This window comes from Mytilus trossulus, chromosome 11 (genome assembly GCF_036588685.1).
Source record: "Mytilus trossulus isolate FHL-02 chromosome 11, PNRI_Mtr1.1.1.hap1, whole genome shotgun sequence".
Lineage (NCBI taxonomy): Eukaryota > Metazoa > Mollusca > Bivalvia > Mytilida > Mytilidae > Mytilus > Mytilus trossulus.
Genome location: NC_086383.1, coordinates 12,116,112 through 12,134,771, shown reverse-complemented (window position 1 = coordinate 12,134,771; position 18,660 = coordinate 12,116,112). Strand labels below are relative to the sequence as shown.

Sequence of the window (18,660 nt, the reverse complement as noted above, 5' to 3'; positions counted from 1 at the left end):
GCCACCTGAACCCCTGAAACTTAATTATAAATTATAATGGAGTGAAATAATATACAAACCTCTAATACAGTAAGATCCTCATCTTCCGTAGCGTTTACGACATCAATTTCTATTTCTCCTTTATGAGTTTTTTTTACAAAATGTTCTCCTTCCTTCATGAGTTCTTCCTCTTGTTGTACAATCATGTCAAGTTCCTGCAATGTAAGAAACGGATATTGATGATGGGAGTTTTTTTAAACAACCTTGACTGGCTATACAATACAAGTATTAACTCTTAAGAAAATTTACTCCTTAATTCGTTTATATAGCATTGCATAATACACTTATTTAGAAGAAAATACGCCCAACCATTTGCATTGTACCAGTTTAGTATTTCCTGAAATCTTGTGATTTAAAGATAATGACCATACCGAACTGAAGGCTAATAATAATAAGTATGATGCCAATTATCCAAACTGCTATTCTTTTGTTTTCCACAACCCAAAGACCTAACTTATATTCTCATTTAGTGTTATTTACACCTTTACAAAAGTATTAAATCAGCTAAGCTTTTGGAAGTCCAAAAGAGCGTCTGCTCTATGGTCGGGTTGTTGTCGCTTTGACACATTCCCCATTTCCTTTCTCAATTTTATCAGCAATAAAGTAAGTAATATTATTGAATAATACAAACATGTTTTGTTTCAAATTCTCTCCACTTTGCTAGTTCTCTAGAGGCCAGTTCATCTGGGGTCATTCGTATCAATTTATTAGGCTTCAACTCTCCATTCAAAATCTTTCTAAATAAACCCTGAAAAAAAATATGTAGTCACATGTGATATCATAGAATGTTCAGGTAAATTGTGATTAGCTGGGCCATCATTGTCTGTTTATCTTTTTTTTTTTAAAAATTCAGTATTGCTTGCTTTTATCCATAAATCTTTTTGAGACTACTTTCTAGAACATTAAGAGCTTGGAATATTGTATAGATACATGTGGTGTTCAACTATTTTTTGCCCTCTAAATGTGTTTTAATATTTTTTAATTGTATTTTTAGGTATGCTCTATTGGTCTTATATCAAAACTGAAAAATGTACCTTTTAGCAGTTTTTTTCTATTTTAGATTTAATGAAAATACTTGAAACGTTTTTCAGCAGACCATATAATCAAATAACTTATATTGTAATGGAGTAATGTCCCTTTTATAAAAGTTTTTTTTTTATACAATTTTTTTATACAAGTGAGAGGTTTAGCCAGCTATAAAACTAGGTGTAATCTACTATTTTCTACATAAAGAGATGTCTGTACAAAGTACAAATAATATGACAATTGTGTTCTTTTGATGTTTTGTATTTTGATTTTCACATAATGATAAATTCATAAAGGATTTTATGTTTTGAGTTTTCCTTAGAGTTTAACATTTTTGTTATTCTACTTTTAAACAAACTTGACTAAATACCACTAAACCTTGATGTGAGAGGTTTAGCCAGCTATAAAACTAGGTTTAATCTACCATTTTCTACATGTGAAATGCCTGTACAAGTCAGGAATATGTTTTCTGTTTTCTGATGTTTGATATTTTGATTTTCACATTTGATAAAGGATTTTCTGTTTTGAGTTTTCCTTACAGTTTAACATTTTTGTTATTTTACTTTTAAACAAACTGACTAAATACCACTAAACCTTACTGTGAGAGGTTTAGCCAGCTATAAAACTAGGTTTAATCTACCATTTTCTACATGTGAAATGCCTGTACAAGTCAGGAATATGTTTTCTGGTTTTTAATGTGTTTGATATTTTTGATTTTTAAATTTGATAAAGCATTTTCTAATTTGAGTTTTCCTTAGAGTTTAACATTTTTGTTATTTTAATTTTAAACAAACTGATTAAATACCACTAAACCTTGATGTGAGAGGTTTAGCCAGCTATAAAACTAGGTTTAATCTACCATTTTCTACATGTGAAATGCCTGTACAAGTCAGGAATATGTTTTCTGTTTTTTGATGTCTGATATTATGATTTTCACATATGATAAAGGAGTTTCTGTTTTGAGTTTTCCTTAGAGTTTAACATTTTTGTTATAATTTTACTTTTAAACAAACTAACTAAATACCACTAAACCTTGATGTTAGAGGTTTAGCCAGCTATAAAACTAACGTAAGGGTACCCAAATTGCACCGAGTACCCAAATTGCACCTATTTAGAAAAAAATAGCAACAAAAATCTTACAAGATTTCCTAGAGACTAAACAATTTGTATTTTTATGATTTGATACTATGCACATCTTTCAACATAGGTAAACATATTTAGATATACACAAAACGTTCATAGTTTTTATCAACAGATGGACTGTTTACTGAAAAAGCAAAATGTACCAAAACGTCACCATGCGACGTCATCAAAACGTCATCTTTTTAAAATTAGCAAATACAATATATTATAAGTATCCATTTCGTAAAATATGAAGAGTAAGCATGGAAAAATATCCAATTGTTCAAAATATTTGAAGAAATTAAACAAAAGCCCGGTTATTAGACTTTTGACAATGTGAATCTAAGCATGGATGCAATTTGGGTACTCCTCATTACAGAATCATGGATAGTTTGGAGGTTGATTCAAACCCATTTTTCAATGACTCAATATGGATTAAAATGTAAATTGGTGTACCTATACAATCAAGAAGGATAGGGCTACAAAATAAACACAGTATAGACATTTTTTTCTTGATCATAAAAAAATGTAGGTGAAAACACTGTCAAAATAGGTACAATTTGGGTACCGTCACGTTAGGTTTAATCTACAATTTTTCTACATGTGAAATGCCTGTACAAGTCAGTTTTCTGTTATTTTACTTTTAAACAAACTGATTAAATACCACGAAACCTTGATGTGAGAGGTTTAGCCAGCTATAAAACTAGGTTTAATCTACCATTTTCTACATGTGAAATGCCTGTACAAGTCAGGAATATGTTTTCTGTTTTCTGATGTGTTTGATATTTTGATTTTCACATATGATAAAGAATTTTCTGTTTTGAGATTTCCTTAGAGTTTAACATTTTTGTTATTTTACTTTTAAACAAACTGACTAAATACCACTAAACTATGATGTGACAGGTTTAGCCAGCTATAAAACTAGGTTTAATCTACCATTTTCTACATGTGAAATGCCTGTACAAGTCAGGAATATGTTTTCTGTTTTCTAATGTGTTTGATATTTTGATTATCACATTTGATAAAGGATTTTCTGTTTTGAGTTTTCCTTAGAGTTTAATATTTTTGTTATTTTACTTTAGAACAAACTGACTAAATACCACTAAACCTTGATGTGAGAGGTTTAGCCAGCTATAAAACTAGGTTTAATCTACCATTTTCTACATGTGAAATGCCTGTACAAGTCAGGAATATGTTTTCTGTTTTTTGATGTTGTGTATTTTGATTTTCACATATGATAAAGAATTTTTTGTTTTGAATTTTCCTTAGAGTTTAACATTTTTGTTATTTTACTTTTGAACAAACTGACTGGATACCACTAAACTTTGATGTGGTGAACCAATAACATGAATGGGGAATTACATTGCACACCTACCTTGTTTTTAATATCTTTGATGTTAAATATCAGACTACGATATTTATTTTTATATTTGTGACCCGTTTCTTTGAAGAAGCTGAACAGTTCATTTTCAATGTCAAGTGACAGGGACTTTATTTCACTAAGAGACAGCATTACATCGTCAGCTTTCTCTGCCCTGAAAAACAAACACACAATTATACTTTTACTTCTGTATGGAGGTTAGTTTCCAAGATTCAAATCCTTCCCTTAAACATTATAAGACTTAAAAGAGCAAATACTGTAAATTCAGAAATCATTGTGTCCAGTTGTTATTGCGACTTTGTCATTTTAGACTAGAATACGATTTGAATTTTTGCAATATTGAAAAAAAATCCTGTTTAGATTATTTGAAAAAATTCAAAATGTGAGTTTAAATTATTGCGATTAATACTCCTGTCTAACCATCTCAATAATTTCTGAATTTACAGTACTGTTATCAAACTATTAAATACTTTTATTCACTTCTAACAAACAATTTGTAAATTTTGCAGTTGAATATTATTTTTTTTTCCTGGTTTCTGGTGTAGATTCAAAATTTGTTTAAATGAAATAACCCTTATGAAATAAAACGTTATATTTTACATGCTTTGTTCAGCTGATAAAATATATACTTTAGTGAGTTTAAGCAAATCAACCAGTTTTATCCTTTTTAATTTTTTACTATATCAGACTGTCTTTCTATGTTGTGATATTACACTATTGTTTCAGGTAAGGGTGAAGGTGGGTACCTATTAAAACATTTAAATGGACTGCATTTGTTTGCACCTGTCCTAAGTCAGGAACCTGTTTTCTCGTTTCTCGTTTTTTTATGTAGATTATACCGTTGGTTTTTCCGTTTCAAGGGTTTAACATTAGTCATTTTTAGAGATCCTTTATAGCTTGCTGTTCAATGTGAACCAAGGCTAAATGTTGAAGACCCTACTTTGAACTATAATAGTTTACTTTTACATATTGCGACTTGGATGAAGAGTTGTCTCATTGGCACACATAATAGCACATCTTCTTATATATATCAACATATATTTCATATTCATATTTTTTTGACACAGATATTAAACTTTCAGTATTACAACATATCAAATCAGTGTGTACCTTGTAGCTAAAGCATCTCTCAGTGACTTTCTAACATTGAGTCTGATTGGATCAGGACCATTATCGTCTGTCTTTGTGTCACTTTTCCCTTTGTCCGTCTTCTCATCTCTTGATTCCTTTTTACTTTTGTCTGTCTTTTCCTCTTTTTTGCTTGACACATATTTACTGGAATGTTTGTCATCATGTTTTTTATGAGTACTTTGTGATTTTTGGTCTTTGGATGAATCTGAATGGGACTTTTTTCGTTCTTTGGATGAATCACTCTTGCGATCCTTACTGCTGTCCTTTCTGTCTCTATCTTTGTTGCTATGGTGATGATGTTTACTGCCATTATGAGAGCCCTTTTCGTGCTGTTCAGAATGCTTGTGATGGGATTCTTTATCCTGTTTACCTGCAACTATAAATATAATCTTTTGTAAGAAAGTGGGAAAAACTAACAAATTCTTTAGTGAACAAATTGGCAATTAAGTCAATATGTAAGCTTAAAAAATATTGGGAGTAGATTTGAATTAGTTTCTTACTGACAGTTACCTTGACCTATGTGATGCTAGGAAAAAGGATTGAGTATAAAAAATTCTCTCTAACTATCTACCAGTGCACATATTTTATTTGTCATAAGGCAATTGAAGTCCAACATGTTTTTTTTCTCATAAACATCCTATAAAAAATGTATACATTAAATTGCCAACAAAGCAATTTTCTAGATGAAAAAATATTTATAAGTGGCATAACTCCTGTACAAAGATGATCAGTGCTGATTTTTGAAATTGTCTAGACAAATAACTGATATAATCTCAACTTGTTCTTAAAAATCTAGCAAGGTATCATTTTGTAGTGGTGATAATAAATCAGATGGACCAACAGATGCTGTTTTTCTATGTTACCTGCACAGCTTGTCAAAGGGGGACAATCAAGGTAGACAACAAATATATGAAGGATTCCTTCCAAACCACACACACAGCTCAGCCACTATTAGATACTTACTTTCAGTACCCTTGAGCTTTTTAATACTCGGCAGGAGCACAGAGTATGATGGATTTTTCTCCAGCCAGGCACATAGCTCGGCCTCTTTTAGATACTTACTTTCCGTAGCCTTGAGCTTTTTAATACTCGGCAGGAGTACAGAGTATGATGGATTTTTCTCCAGCCAGGCACACAGCTCAGCCACTATTAGATACTTACTTTCAGTACCCTTGAGCTTTTAAATACTCGGCAGGAGTACAGAGTATGAAGGATTTTCTCCAGCCAGGCAAATAGCTCGGCCTCTATTAGATACTTACTTTCCGTACCCTTGAGCTTTTTAATACTCGGCAGGAGTACAGAGTATGATGGATTTTTCTCGAGCCAGGCACATAGCTCGGCCTCTGTTGGAGCCTTGTCACCAGTGAGTATCTTGCCAGTTGTCTTTTCAATAACGACAATTCTTTTGTCACCGGTCAACTGGAAAATAAAAAAGCAAATACTTCCTAATATAAGTTGACTTAAGGATGTACTTAAGTGAGGTTTCAAAATTTGTGCCAAATGTTTCGGACTTCTTGTTTTTTTTTCCATACAATCCAATGTAAAATATTTTGCCCCATACGCTACTTCAAAAAGAGGGTAGTATACCTTACATAATAATGACTTCACAGTTCAGCAAGCAAGCAAACTAACCAAAGATGTTACCTTTTATATCTACCAACTGAATGCAATCGGCTGTAAAAGTTTCAATTTTGGAATGGCTGTTGTCCTCGTTCATGGGGAATAATATAATTAAATACCATCAAGGTTAATAAACTGTGATCATGCAAAACTAAGTGAATAAATGATTAAATCATTCTGATACATCAAAACAATCATACAGTCTCTACTACTATTACTATAAGTCTATCATCATGATCATGATTACAATATATATTTATATATATATATAATTATTTCCCATATTGGTTTAAGCATTTTATTAGATAACTATCAACTAGAGTACACATGTATAAGTTTCATAGTCAAATAAACAGTTTTCTTCAAAAAGCATTTAAGGTGGTACCCAACACTTTCTCTAAAAATAGTTTGGCTTGTTTTAATTTTCATAAAAAACCAAAGTATTTACTTTGACCCTTTAACAAAAATTTTGAACCAACCGTTGTATCAGAAAAAATACACTGGTTATCATGGTTATATAGCAGTTTGACAAACACTAATTTTGATCATTGAGAAGCTTGATATTCCCTCAACAACACCATATAATTAAAACGTTTAGCTGATTTTACAGAGTTATCTCCCTGTAGTGTAAGGCACCACCTTAAGAAGTACAGTACTCTCACTTCAAGTTAACAAACTATTTAAAGTAGATAAATTGCTTTTCACCAATTCACTTTTAGAAAACTTCCAACTGCAAAAATGATGAATATGACAGTTTAAATCATTTTCCCCAAGGTATTCTGTGTACATGTTGTTTTAAAGGAAAATAAAGCAAAAGCTTGTCAAATGAGCTCTAGTCAACCAGTGGTTTTTTTTCATGATGAAATCAAAAATAAATTATTCCATAGTTTCAAAGCAGAATTTTGCATCACTCTACAGCCAAAATATTTTTCCAAAATAGATGGTTAAAATTGGTAATTTCCTCTTCACCACAATCCTGCTATGATGCTAATTGAAATTTTAATTTGTGTAAAGAGTACTGCATAATTTGAAAATAATTATATTTCATTGATAACGCACAGTAGATATAATTCTGAAAATAGTATACCAATTTCATAGTACAACAATATTTAATACATTAAAACATACAAACTTAAACAATTATATCAAACTTTTTTTTTGTGCTAGGGTCATTGTTTTTACTTCATAATGAAATTACAGATACATGTAAGAAAGTTTAATGGTTAGAATGAACTTTTTCATAATACTCATTCTGTTAAAAAAAAAAAAAATTCATGTAAGCATGGTAAGTTGGACTAAAGCAATTTAAGAGTCGAAACTAATTATAAACACTAAAGAACAGACTGTTCCCAAATTTTTTTAGAGAGTTAACCCAGATAAGTAACAACATGCATGCACTCTTACCTTAGTTGGCCTCTGATAGATTTATTTAAAATAAATAAAATGTGGTTAATAATTCAAAATTGACTGTTAAAACCATCTTATAACATGTAAAACACAGCTTTCTCCAGAAAAATAACATTTGATTTTTAAGAATATGTATAAAAAATGTAAGAAATTATCAGAAGTTTGAGTCAAAAGATTATAATAAAAGAAATAGTTTTATTTCCTCACGTTCACTTGTGTTGATTCATTATAATTTGGATGTTAAAGGATGTGGAAATTTTTAGAAAGCTTGAATGCAACCTTTGGCAAAATTAAACTACAATTTCTTCTCAACCCAGAAAAAATTGGTACTCAGGAATATAAATGAATTCACAGTATTTGAGATGAAGTCAAAAGATGTGTATCCCCAATTTAACATGTTTTATACCATGTATACTGTGGATTCATTTATTTTCATGGATACTAATTTTTGTGGAATTATGATTACTGTTAAAAAAAAACTATTTTAGCGGTTATTTTATTTTCACGTTAAACCCTTTCTAGTACACTTCACACCGATTTAAGTTTTGCAATTTTCTAATCTTTCTTGATGTTGTTTTATAAGGAAAGATCTAAGTTATACATATTCATGCCAATTCCAATTAGCATCATTTTTCTATTCGTGAACGTTTCAAAATAGATAACTCACAAAATAAGTTTGTTTACAATACATGCATTTTCATGGTTGGTCGATTTTTGGTAGTTTTGCAAAAGTCTGCATTTCAGCGAATATAAAATTTGTGATTTGTTGAAAATTTAAATTTCTGGCACATCTGTATCCACAAAACCTACAATATTTTTATCCGACCAATAATTTGATCCCACAGTATTTGACAATACAGATAAACATGCAATTCCCCTACTCAGAATCTAAAGAACTATGGGTAATCTAATTGTTCGTACACCAAAATGAAAATAATGTCATTTCTATTGTTTAGAACGTTTTAAATCAATTACAACATTTTGGTGTACGTTTTTCGAAAATATTACACAGAATGCATTAGATTCTGAAAGAGCCTATATTGAGTTAGGACATTAAAGTTGTCTACCTTGACCGTTGTCTGTTCTTGCTGACTATGTATAATATTAAGTGAGTCTTGTGAATGATTGATGATACATTCGTTACTACAATACACGGAATCCCACCTCGACACTTTGCCACATTTAGGTCCGATACACCGGGGTAACTTTTCCTGTTAATTATATTCATTTTCGTTATGATGATTCCACTGTATTCACAAGATCTAGACAGTGAGACTAAATATAGCTTGTAATCATTTCAACATATACTGTAAATTCAGAAATGATTGCAATGTTTTTATTATTGCAAAAATGTGACAGTTATAATCGCAATAATTCAAACTAGAATTTTCATTTTTTTTAAATAATTTAAACAAGATTTTCTCAATATCGTAAAAATTAAATTCGTATTTTAATCTAACATGACAAAATCACAATAATAAATGCACGCAATAATTTCTGAAATTTATACAGTATTGGTATCTTGTTGTGTTATGGTGATTCCGTTGTATTCATAAGATGTTGACGGACTATAAACATGATATATAGCTAGTATAAATATGACTGACAATGAATAACACTTCACTAGATACTAAATGACACAGAAGGTACATTGTAACAACTATCAATCTGAAACCATACAGCCTTCAACAATAACCAAACCTCTTATTGCATACCATGTATTCTTAAATTGTAAATAATTATAAGTTCTAAATTGAAAACTGTAACAGGACTTAGCAAGAAAAAAACAATATATAACAGGCTATTATTTGAACTTGGAATTATTTTTAATTATGGAATTTGCTTGATTTCTTGTTATTGAAATTTTTAATAAATTCCATGTTTATTTGTAAACAATTTTATTCATTGATATATGTGTTGCCTTGTACTGAAATGCTCTGTGCTGCGCACAACACTATCTAACCAAAATATATTGTATGGAAAGTGTTATTAACCGCTTAAAAGATTATAATACCAAATAAACATGGAATTTATTAAAAAAAAAATAACACAAGAAATTATGCAAATTCCATAATTAAAAATAGTTCCAATTTCAAATAATAGCCTGTTATATCCTTAACAGTTAATAACATCTGCAACTGAAAACAAAAATAATTAGTTTAAACTCGTCTTTTCAGAATCTAAATGACTATTTGGGTTATCTCATTGTTTGTAAAAAAAATATGAAAAGAACATTACAAAGTTCTTCATTGGTTGAATTTCTATTGTTTAGAACATTTTAAACCAATCACTACATTTTGGTGTATGCTTTTGAAAATAATACCCAGAATGCATTAGATTCTTAAATGTCGAATTGGAAGTCAATATCTGTCACTGAAACACAAACAAACAATTATCAACAAACAAACAAACAAACAAAATCCTATAATATATCCATGTAATTACCTCTGATTTTTTCTGTTCTGTAGAAGTTTTCCTGACAGGTGCCAATATTTTAGCTTTATCAGGAGTAAATATTTCCAGAAAGTTCTCAGATTTAACCGCTTTCTTATCAAGTTTTCCAGGTGTGACTGAATGTTTATCAGATGTACTTGAGACCTCAGATTTTCCAGTTGTCCCACCTTTTTCAATTTTACCAGGTGTGTTTATCGTCTTTTCTGATTTTACAGTATCCTTTTGAAATTTTCCAGGTAAATTTGTTCCCTTGACCTCTTGACCTTTCACTGTCCCTTTTTCAGTTTTTCCAGATGAGGTCATGACCTTAACCTCTTGTCCTTTAGCACCAATCACTTTCTCTACTTTTCCTCCTAGTAAGGAGACTTTTCCTACAGCTTCCTTAGAACCCTTTTTCACAATAACAGTTTCTCCAGTTTTTTGTGTTGCGACCTTTTTCTCACTCTTCAAAGAAGATGATCCTGAAGCTAGTTTGTGTTCCGTGACTTTTGTACCTGGCACTGTTTTCTTATCAACTTTTCCTGAAGCTACAGGACTTTTGTCTTTATTTTCACTTTTCTTACCTTCAAGGACTTTTTTCTTGGACTGAAAAGAAGAAATACGGTCAACAATTTTCTTAATCCGTTTTGACAAATTATTTTAAAGTACGGTATTGACTATACACCTTATTGCTATTTGGAAATCTGTCCCGTTTGACCAAGAATCTGCCCATCTTGAACTATTGATGTCATACAACAACCCCTTTTCCATTGTGGCATCAGATATTTTGTATTAAGACTTCAAAATTGTACAGGAACATTTTGATGTCCAATAATGGTGGAAAATAGCAATAAGGTGTATTGTCAATAAACGTTTTATTTTTTTGACATTATTTTATGATAATATAAAGTAATTAATCTCCACCAACAAAAAATGACTGCCATGACAATAGGGCTTAAAGTTGTGTTGAGCACCAGTCAATCAATCAATCATATTTATAAGTCAATATAAGCATGGTTATCTAAGTCTAGTTCATTTTATTTATTATCGCTATTATCTGTATTTTTCCTTTGATGTTTTTTTGTGATAATTTTCATATCACTCGTGTAGAGCGAGAATGAAAATTATCGCTAGTTTCTAAGGTCCTTAGCAACAGCGTATTAATCTAATTCATTCGCTAGAGTGTCGACCAATCAGAAAAGATTAGCCGGAACTATACAAAAACATGTTATCGGATGACTGCGCTGAAATGTCAAAGATGATTTCTCGTTTTAATATTTTACCGTGAATTTCGCCGTTAAATAATCTATTGGAAGTTAATAAATGAAATCAAATCATGTTTTTAACAGATAGAAAATGTCCTTTTTTAATATAAGTCTACTTCAAACAAATCATCGTAGGTCTGTCTGCATATGTACATTTCTTCATGCATGATTATTTCTTCGTCTGCTTTGAAAATACATTATATATTCAACCGTTCACTTCATTTTGAAACGTAAAAACACCAAATTACAGCTTATCAACAGTGAAAATGGTCCTCGCCATATTTGAACACGCCGGATGGTTAGATGAGACATCTTTTTTCAAATGAATGAACTACCTGAGCGACTACATATTTATATCAAATAAGCCTACGCCAAAAAAAATAGTACCACAAAAGAAAATGCATTATCATCGTATAAGATACTTTTTTTTAACTGAAATTTAAATTAAATGATATTCCAAAATACAAATAATAGCGATAAATAGATTATTTATGTTTTGTTAAACTCGATGCATTTTCTCATTCTCATCTCATCTCAGGGCTCCGAATGAGAAAATGCATCTCGTTTAACAAAACATAAATAATCTATAATTATACCAATAATATACTGTTGAATTCATATGAAATTTTCATACAATTTTCATCGTCAATTTTGTGAAAAAAATAAAAACCACAATATTAATACTCTATGGAATGTTCTGCTAAAAATATTGAGTGAAAATTAAATCTTTTTCATTAGATACACTTGAAACCTAAATGTTGGAAAATAAAAGTACAAATCATTTGATAGCAAACAATTTGTGAGCTATTGCTTAATTGGTAAACAAACAAAGGTCATTTGGTACTATGGTTTCCCCAAATTAAAACAAGTCCCATTGATAAAGTCTATACTCTGACTTGATATGGTCTACATGTTTTCAAACAAGATCTACATATACAAATATCTCTTCATCTTGAATATGTTGGAAATATGTTGTACCAGATGAAATCGTGTAAAAAATGTGAAATAAAATACAAAAGTCAAATTCACTTTATGATCAAGTTATATATGTAGAAAGAAAAAAATATAGCCAAAGGGCAGACACAGGACACTATATAAAAGACTTGCCCACTTTAGCAAAGTTAAATCTATGGCAATACTTACTGTTAGTTCTGCTTTACCAGTTTTAACAATCTTATCTCCCTTTTTCAATCCAGGCATCTTAACAATCAGAGGTTTAGACCCTGAGGTGGTTTTACTGTCTTCTAATTTGGATTTGCCTTTGATCTTTTCTATCTTTTCTTTCTCTGTAAGATAAATGTGGGAAATATTTTACAGCAGCCATGTCAAAGGAACTCCAATAGTATGATAACTATGTATTTTTTAGGTAATAAGCATTGTGCATAAGTTTCATAACATTTGTTTGAGGCAAACTTAAGTTCGAGAACGGAAACAAAAAATTCAGCAAATTTTCCATTTCGAAAGGGGCATAACTCTAGATCTGTAAAAGTGACACCACCAAAATTCATTGGGCATGTTTATTGACCACAATCAATAGAGAAATAGCAACATTTACAAGGCTGCAATGGTAAACAATGGATTTTTTTTACCTGCCATCACAGAAAATATAGACTTTATAAAGGCAACAAGTGCGTTACCATATTTGTCTACTCAAGACAGGTTCTAATATTCTATAAACCTGGAGACTGTAAAACTGTTGGAGTGGAGAAATATCATAATAAAAGAGTTATAGTCATGACAGTGGTGGAATATGTATCACTAATTATTTGTTATCTTTCCTTTTCAAACATTTACAGAAAGTTGTGTTCTTTATATGTGACATCATCATGCATGGTTACCTACCCTTACAACCATCACAGATATACTCTTCTTCCTTGTCCGCCATTTCTTTTCCTCTCTCACGAGTTATCCCGATACATTTACCATGGTACCAATTCTCACATCTATCGCAGCAAATCATAAATCTGGAAATACCATGGCAACATTAAAAGTGCCAGTCTTTGTAAAAATCAGGCAATTAAGGTAAAAATCAAAACATGATAAGAAAAAACCCACCAAGCTAATCATTCTATTTAATACTAACCATCATCCTGAGTTAAAAATTATAAGTCTTTCGTTTGTGTGTGTCTGGTAATATCAAATAACTCGTTTAGAAAATTGGTAAGAATGATAGCAAATTACAGAGTTATCTCCCCTTATTCGTTAATTTCTAGTGCATTTCAACCAAATTGTATCTTCTACAATTTTCGGCTCTCCCTTGACACCATTTGCAAGTATGGTCTTAAGGAAACGATGATAGTCCGTCGGAAGGGGACGATAAATGGCTGACCCGTGTAAAGAGAGAGCCATATCTCTTGCACGTTAAAGACACCCTTGTAGATTTCGAAAAAGAGTAGGCTAATGCCGCTACAAGGCAGCACTCGCACCCGCAAAGTGGAGAGGGATTAATATAAGTTGCAAAACTTGTTTCCCAATCCACTATAAATAAATATGTTTAAACTAAAACTAAACTATTACCAGAACAGAAAACAGAAATGAATGTTATTTTTGTGCATGACTACATATTATGAACTGAAATCAATGTCAAATTGGGTGGGATTTTTTGGTCATGTTTTCACCACTGCCTGATTCTTAGACTGGCACTTAACAGTATAATAACAAAAGTCTAGAAAACACTAAAATAAAAAATAAAGACAGGAACGCCACCAAATACCAAGTGTGATTTTTAAGTTTTGTAAGTCACAGTAAGCAGTTTGCTGTTTGAAACTAATTAGTTATGCTTTTTGGTTGCTGTCTCGCTGACATATATACTGTGATATGCAAAAAGGGTATTGTTGATTTATTATTACATGTATTATTTATGGGATATATTTTCAGTGAATTTCTTCAATAAAGCTGGAGCATGAATTAAATGGTTCAACAAAATAAAAATATTGTAGAAGTTTGTATCGATAAAATTAGCCACCTTTGAAAAACACATGTTTTTTTCTCACGTCAGTTTTGTATCAACGAAATCAGACATCTTTGAAAAATAAATTTTGCTCAATCCATAATAAAGAGTACCCACAAAATCACATAAATAGACTGTTAATTACCCTATATGTAGCTAACATTGTACGTACTTGTTACCATATGGTTTGTTACAGATACAGTATTTACGATCTGGAGGCTCATATTCTTCTTCGCTGTCCATATCTTCATCATCATCATCTTCTGATGATGATTCTTCGTCTTCTGACTTTTCTTTCGCTTTTTCTTTTGCCTTTTTGATCACTTCTAATAGAAATAATTAACTTATTCTTTATTGTTCATACAAAAAAATAAAAAAATTATGAAAATGTAAATTAACATCATCAGATCACTGGTTGAATTTCCAATGTTTAGGACATTGTAGGTCAATCACAAAGATTTTAGACCACATGTTGCACTTTAGATTTCTTTTTTACAACATGGTTGCTGTCTCATTGACATATATACCCTATACAATCAATCTATTTATGTAAAAACTTATTATTGTTTTCCACAAATTGCTTAAAACCCTTGATTGCTATCTGCCAATTTTGTTTGTTTTTTTTGTTTAGGTTAAAGCTATAGGTTTTTCTTTTGAATCGTATCACATTTGCAATCCCGTGACCATTAATAGCTTACTTTATGGAATAGGTTCTATTCATTGTTGAAGACCTTCAGTTGTTAACATCCTCATACCTTAGTATCTGTTTGATAGTAGTCAATTATTTTACATCTTCTTCTTTTAAATAGTAACTACTGATTACACACCTGTATCCATTAAAAGGCCTCTTTTAAACATAGCAATTGTCAATCACATGACAAACTTACCGGGTTCTTTTTTCTCTTTTTCTTTTACTGTTTTCTTTTCCTGTTGTTTTATCGTTTTTACCTCCACTTTTTCTACTTCCTTATCTGTACCTTCATCTTCAGACTTTGTTGTTTTCTTTCGCTGTTTTCTTTCCTTTTTAAGAAATTCTTCAACAAGTGGATTTCTTACTCTTTTTCTCCGTAATACACGGCCATCGTCTTCCATTTCTGATCCAGTTATGTCAGACGTGTCTAAATCACTAGAACCCTTGACTTCAGAAACTTTTCCACGCTTTGGCACGGACTTTGGTGTTACTTTTTTCACCTGTTTTGTTTCTACATTTGCTTTACTAACCGCAGTCTCTTTTTGCGATACTTTTTCATCTTTATTTTTTGTTTCAATATCATCTTTCTGAACCACATTTTCTGTCACACTTGATACATCTTCATCTTCTTTCTTTTTCTCTACCGGTTCACATACCTGTACACTTAAAACATTGTCAGAACCTGGAACAATTTCAGCTTGAAACTGAACAGCCTCCTCTGGCAAAGAGACGAACTCAATGTTTTCTATCGTAGCCTCAAACTGAATGGGTTCTTCTTCTCTATCAGAATCTGAAGTAACCATAGATACTGATACAATTCCAAAGTTAGAATCAATAGAAGAATTCAAATCATCTGATTTGTCAGCAACTCTTTTGTATAGTTCCTTTATTTTTATATTTTCATCGTTACCTCCCTTAAAAGGTGAAACTTCTGATTCACTTAGTTCCTTTATTTTTGTATATTCATCATTACCTCCCTTTGACGGTGAAACCTCTGATTCACTTTCTTGCAGTGGAATTTGTTCAACAGGCTTTAATTCATTAGATTCATTAACTGAATTTTCATCAGCTGCAATACTTTTTTCAATATCTTTTTCATCTGAGTCAATTTTCTCTTCAACTTTTTCATCTGAATCAATTTTCTCTTCAACTTTTTCATCTGAATCAATTTTCTCTTCAACTGTAACTACAACAGTTTCATCATTTAAAACTTCTGTATGATCCTGATTATTTGAAGCTGAGTCATAACTATGTTTATCACTCTCATCAGGTTTTGTAAGTTCCTGTTTTTGTTCCTCATCTTTCCTGACAACACCATCAGGTTTAAACAAATCAGTCATTGTAAGGTCTAAAAACTCTTCTGATTTTCTAAATTTCTTTTTCACAGATTTGGGAGTTTTCATTTCACCATTTTCCTCCTTTTTCTTTGAATCGTGAGAATCTTGCTGTGTTATATGAGAGTCTTCCCCATTTTCGTGTTTTAATTTGACCATTTTCCCATCAACACTATCTGTCTCTGAATGTTTACGTTTTAAAGCACTTGATTCCATAATTTGCTTTGACAATGCCTCAAAAATATTTTTACTGGCAGACATATCTTTCTTAATTGAACTTTGAACCTTAGTATTTTCTGATTTAATAGCACTTAAGGGCTCATCCTCTTCATCACTGCTTACTTTTTTGTCCTTTTTTGTCAGAGATTTTGTTTTTTCTTCTTTTCCTTCATTCTTTTTTGCACTTTTGTTTTTCTGATTTTTCTGATTTTCTTCTTCACTTGATAAATCTTCAAGTTCTTCCTTTTTCCCTTTTTTGCCCATTGACGTTTTTCCTCCTTTTAGTTTTTTCCCTTTTGCTGTCTTTGGAGACTCTTCCTCCTCACCAGACTCCTCAGATTCTTCCTTCACTTTCCCTTTTTTTCCTTTCTTTTTAGGTGATTCATTTTCAGTTATTTGTTTTCCCTTACCTTTTTTCCCTTTTGTAATTTTAATGTCACTTTCACTTTCAGTATCCTGTTTTTTCCCCTTGCCTTTCTTTTTCTTTTTATTGTCATCATCACTTTGTTCAACTTTTTGTTTCCCTTTTCCTTTCTTTCCTTTCCCTTTCTTTGGTGTTTCTTCTTCACTTTCACTTTCTGTGTATATTTCCTTCCCTTTAATTTTCTTTGGTCTGCCTGGCTTTCTCTTCTCTGTTTTGGGTGACTCCTCTTCGCTTTCACTTTCAGAACTGTCTTCATTCTTTCCTTTCTTTTTCAAATTGTCTTTCTTCTTCCCTTTTTTTGGTGATTTTTCATCACTTTCATCATCAGCATCCTCCTCCTGCTTTTTATTCTTACTCAACGACGGCCCTTTTTTCCCTTTTTGCTTTGGCATCTCTTCTTCACTATCAGAATCATCTTTCACTTTTTTACCTTTTCCTTTTTTGTCTTTTTTATTAGTCAGATTTTCAGCCTCACTTTCAGATTCTTGATCTTTGACCTTTTTAGGTCTACCCCTTTTTCGTTTAACTTGTTCATCTTTTATGTCAGTCTCACTCTCACTTGAATTTTCATCATTCTCATCTTCAACCTTAAAAAAGTACAAAATGACATCAGGGCAATACATCATTTTAAACCCCCTTTAAATGCATGTTTATGCTTATTCTATTACCAGATGCTGTTCTGTAAGAAATCTTTTCACATCAAAATTCCAGCTTCTTGAATTGGAATACATGTTTTTTGCCTTATTTTATGCATAGATGCCAACCCTCTTTTGATACAATCAGTAACAAACTATCAAATTTTCTGTATTTATGAAAAGTTTTCAGTAATCATTTCAAAACGTGCATTTACCAATAAAAATATACTGACGAGTGATTGCAAAGTGATGTGCACTAACATGTTTCGTTTAACATGTTATCTGTAATATGTATTCCAATTATTAATTGTTCAGATGTTCTCGACTCGCACATTTTGGTTTTGTTAACTAAAGGGAAGTAGAGAAAGGGGGAAAGCTACTTCATAAAATGAAAGTTTGCCTCTTCGGAAGTAAGTTAGTTAGCCAACAATAGGTTGATAACTCCAGAGAACCGGAAGCATTACATTGGCGTTTTCTAAATACCGGACCAGGACGAATAAGTAATGATAAAAATCTGCTTTTGTAAAATTTGACCAAAATCTGTGACATACATGTAGTCCATTTAGGGTAGCTCAACCTAAAAATTTAGCCTGTATACCTGTTCAATCTCTTCCTCCTCCTCTTCTTCTCCTGTTTTCTTTGGTCTTCCTCTTCCCTAATAAGAAAACAGAAATTCTCTAAATTATAGACCTGAAACATTTGTCAAATTTAAGTGATTTTTTTAATGAGAAAAGGTGTTCATTCTATCAACAATATAAAAGAAATAAAAAAATTGTAAGGGTTCCGCGGAACCCAGTGTCTCGCCTATTTTTGCTGTAAATCACAGGCTCAACAACACTGAGGAAAAAAATCAATAAAAATATTCCTCTTGTTACTATTTTATGATTGTAAGAAAATTTAAGTCCATTTAAAAGTAAAATTACAGGAAAAAACGGAGTAATCTTTTTACAAACTTTACTTCTGGATACAATCTTATGATCATA

The 18,660-nt window shown here is 31.3% G+C and overlaps 1 protein-coding gene across 8 annotated transcripts in view; it reads right to left on the bottom strand.

Moving 5' to 3' along the window:
* LOC134690733 (PHD finger protein 3-like) overlaps positions 1 to 18,660 on the bottom strand; it is a 45,455-nt gene that overhangs the window by 10,520 nt on the left and 16,275 nt on the right. For 6 of the 8 annotated variants that reach the window (XM_063550773.1, XM_063550779.1, XM_063550775.1 and 3 more), the window contains 12 exons: positions 18,276 to 18,332; positions 15,262 to 17,629; positions 14,547 to 14,700; positions 13,267 to 13,388; positions 12,568 to 12,710; positions 10,172 to 10,765; positions 8,794 to 8,937; positions 5,959 to 6,118; positions 4,679 to 5,075; positions 3,563 to 3,722; positions 671 to 787; positions 60 to 194 (listed from right to left, as the gene is read on the bottom strand). In XM_063550773.1, the coding sequence (XP_063406843.1) occupies positions 60 to 194; positions 671 to 787; positions 3,563 to 3,722; positions 4,679 to 5,075; positions 5,959 to 6,118; positions 8,794 to 8,937; positions 10,172 to 10,765; positions 12,568 to 12,710; positions 13,267 to 13,388; positions 14,547 to 14,700; positions 15,262 to 17,629; positions 18,276 to 18,332 (4,551 nt within the window). The remainder of the gene's footprint in view (positions 1 to 59; positions 195 to 670; positions 788 to 3,562; positions 3,723 to 4,678; positions 5,076 to 5,958; positions 6,119 to 8,793; positions 8,938 to 10,171; positions 10,766 to 12,567; positions 12,711 to 13,266; positions 13,389 to 14,546; positions 14,701 to 15,261; positions 17,630 to 18,275; positions 18,333 to 18,660) is intronic. The other 2 variants (XM_063550776.1, XM_063550778.1) reach the window with 2 other exon arrangements.